Genomic DNA, 624 nt, shown 5'->3' with positions numbered 1-624 from the left:
ACCACTGTGAAGAGTTCGGTCGCAGGACATGAAGAAGAGAAGCAGGAGGACAGAAGAAAGAAACATCTGGGTGCTTTACAACCTGGCCTCAGACTAGCTCCCAACATTCCTGGAAGGCCAAGGTCAGCAGCAGTTCCTAACCTGACATAGGTTTTCCTAACCTATGTCAATCCGACGTCAACACTGAAAAGTCCCCCTGTCACTCTCCAGCCCCAGACTCTCAAATGAACTGGAAACAATGAAGAGAAACAGTCACTCATTGATCTGGTTGGCAAAGGTGCAAACAACTCCACAACATTCATGAAAAGGGTCATGAAGCCCACATGCTGTTTTCTCACAGTAGGTCACACACATCATGCCTAGTAACACTGAACAACTGTCCCTGCTCTTACCAAAGCATCAAAGACGAGGATGTCATACTCATTACTTTGAGAGTGTTCCATCATGATGTTGAAGAGGGCATTGAGAGTGTCCAGAAGAAACTGGAAGAGGAAATATTGCATTCAGAAAGGGGGTACGTGGCCCACGAATCTCATCCCTATGCATCTTTTTGAGAGATCAGGAGCACACATCCACCACATGTCAGGTCCAAACGGTAGAGATGGCCCTACAAGCCCTGCATTA

The 624-nt window shown here is 47.0% G+C and overlaps 1 protein-coding gene across 1 annotated transcript in view; it reads right to left on the bottom strand.

The window, feature by feature from the left end:
• Positions 1 to 392: 392 nt before the first annotated feature.
• The window catches only part of LOC115067857 (dedicator of cytokinesis protein 2-like), a gene marked incomplete at its 3' end in the record, with an annotated part of 1871 nt that continues 1639 nt past the window's right edge, over positions 393 to 624 (bottom strand). The window contains exon 3 of the mRNA XM_029556902.1: positions 393 to 482. Coding sequence (XP_029412762.1) covers positions 393 to 482 — 90 coding nt within the window. The remainder of the gene's footprint in view (positions 483 to 624) is intronic.

This window comes from Nannospalax galili, unplaced genomic scaffold, assembly GCF_000622305.1.
Source record: "Nannospalax galili isolate Female #2095 unplaced genomic scaffold, S.galili_v1.0 scaffold14727, whole genome shotgun sequence".
Lineage (NCBI taxonomy): Eukaryota > Metazoa > Chordata > Mammalia > Rodentia > Spalacidae > Nannospalax > Nannospalax galili.
This window is presented reverse-complemented; position numbering and strand designations above follow the sequence as displayed.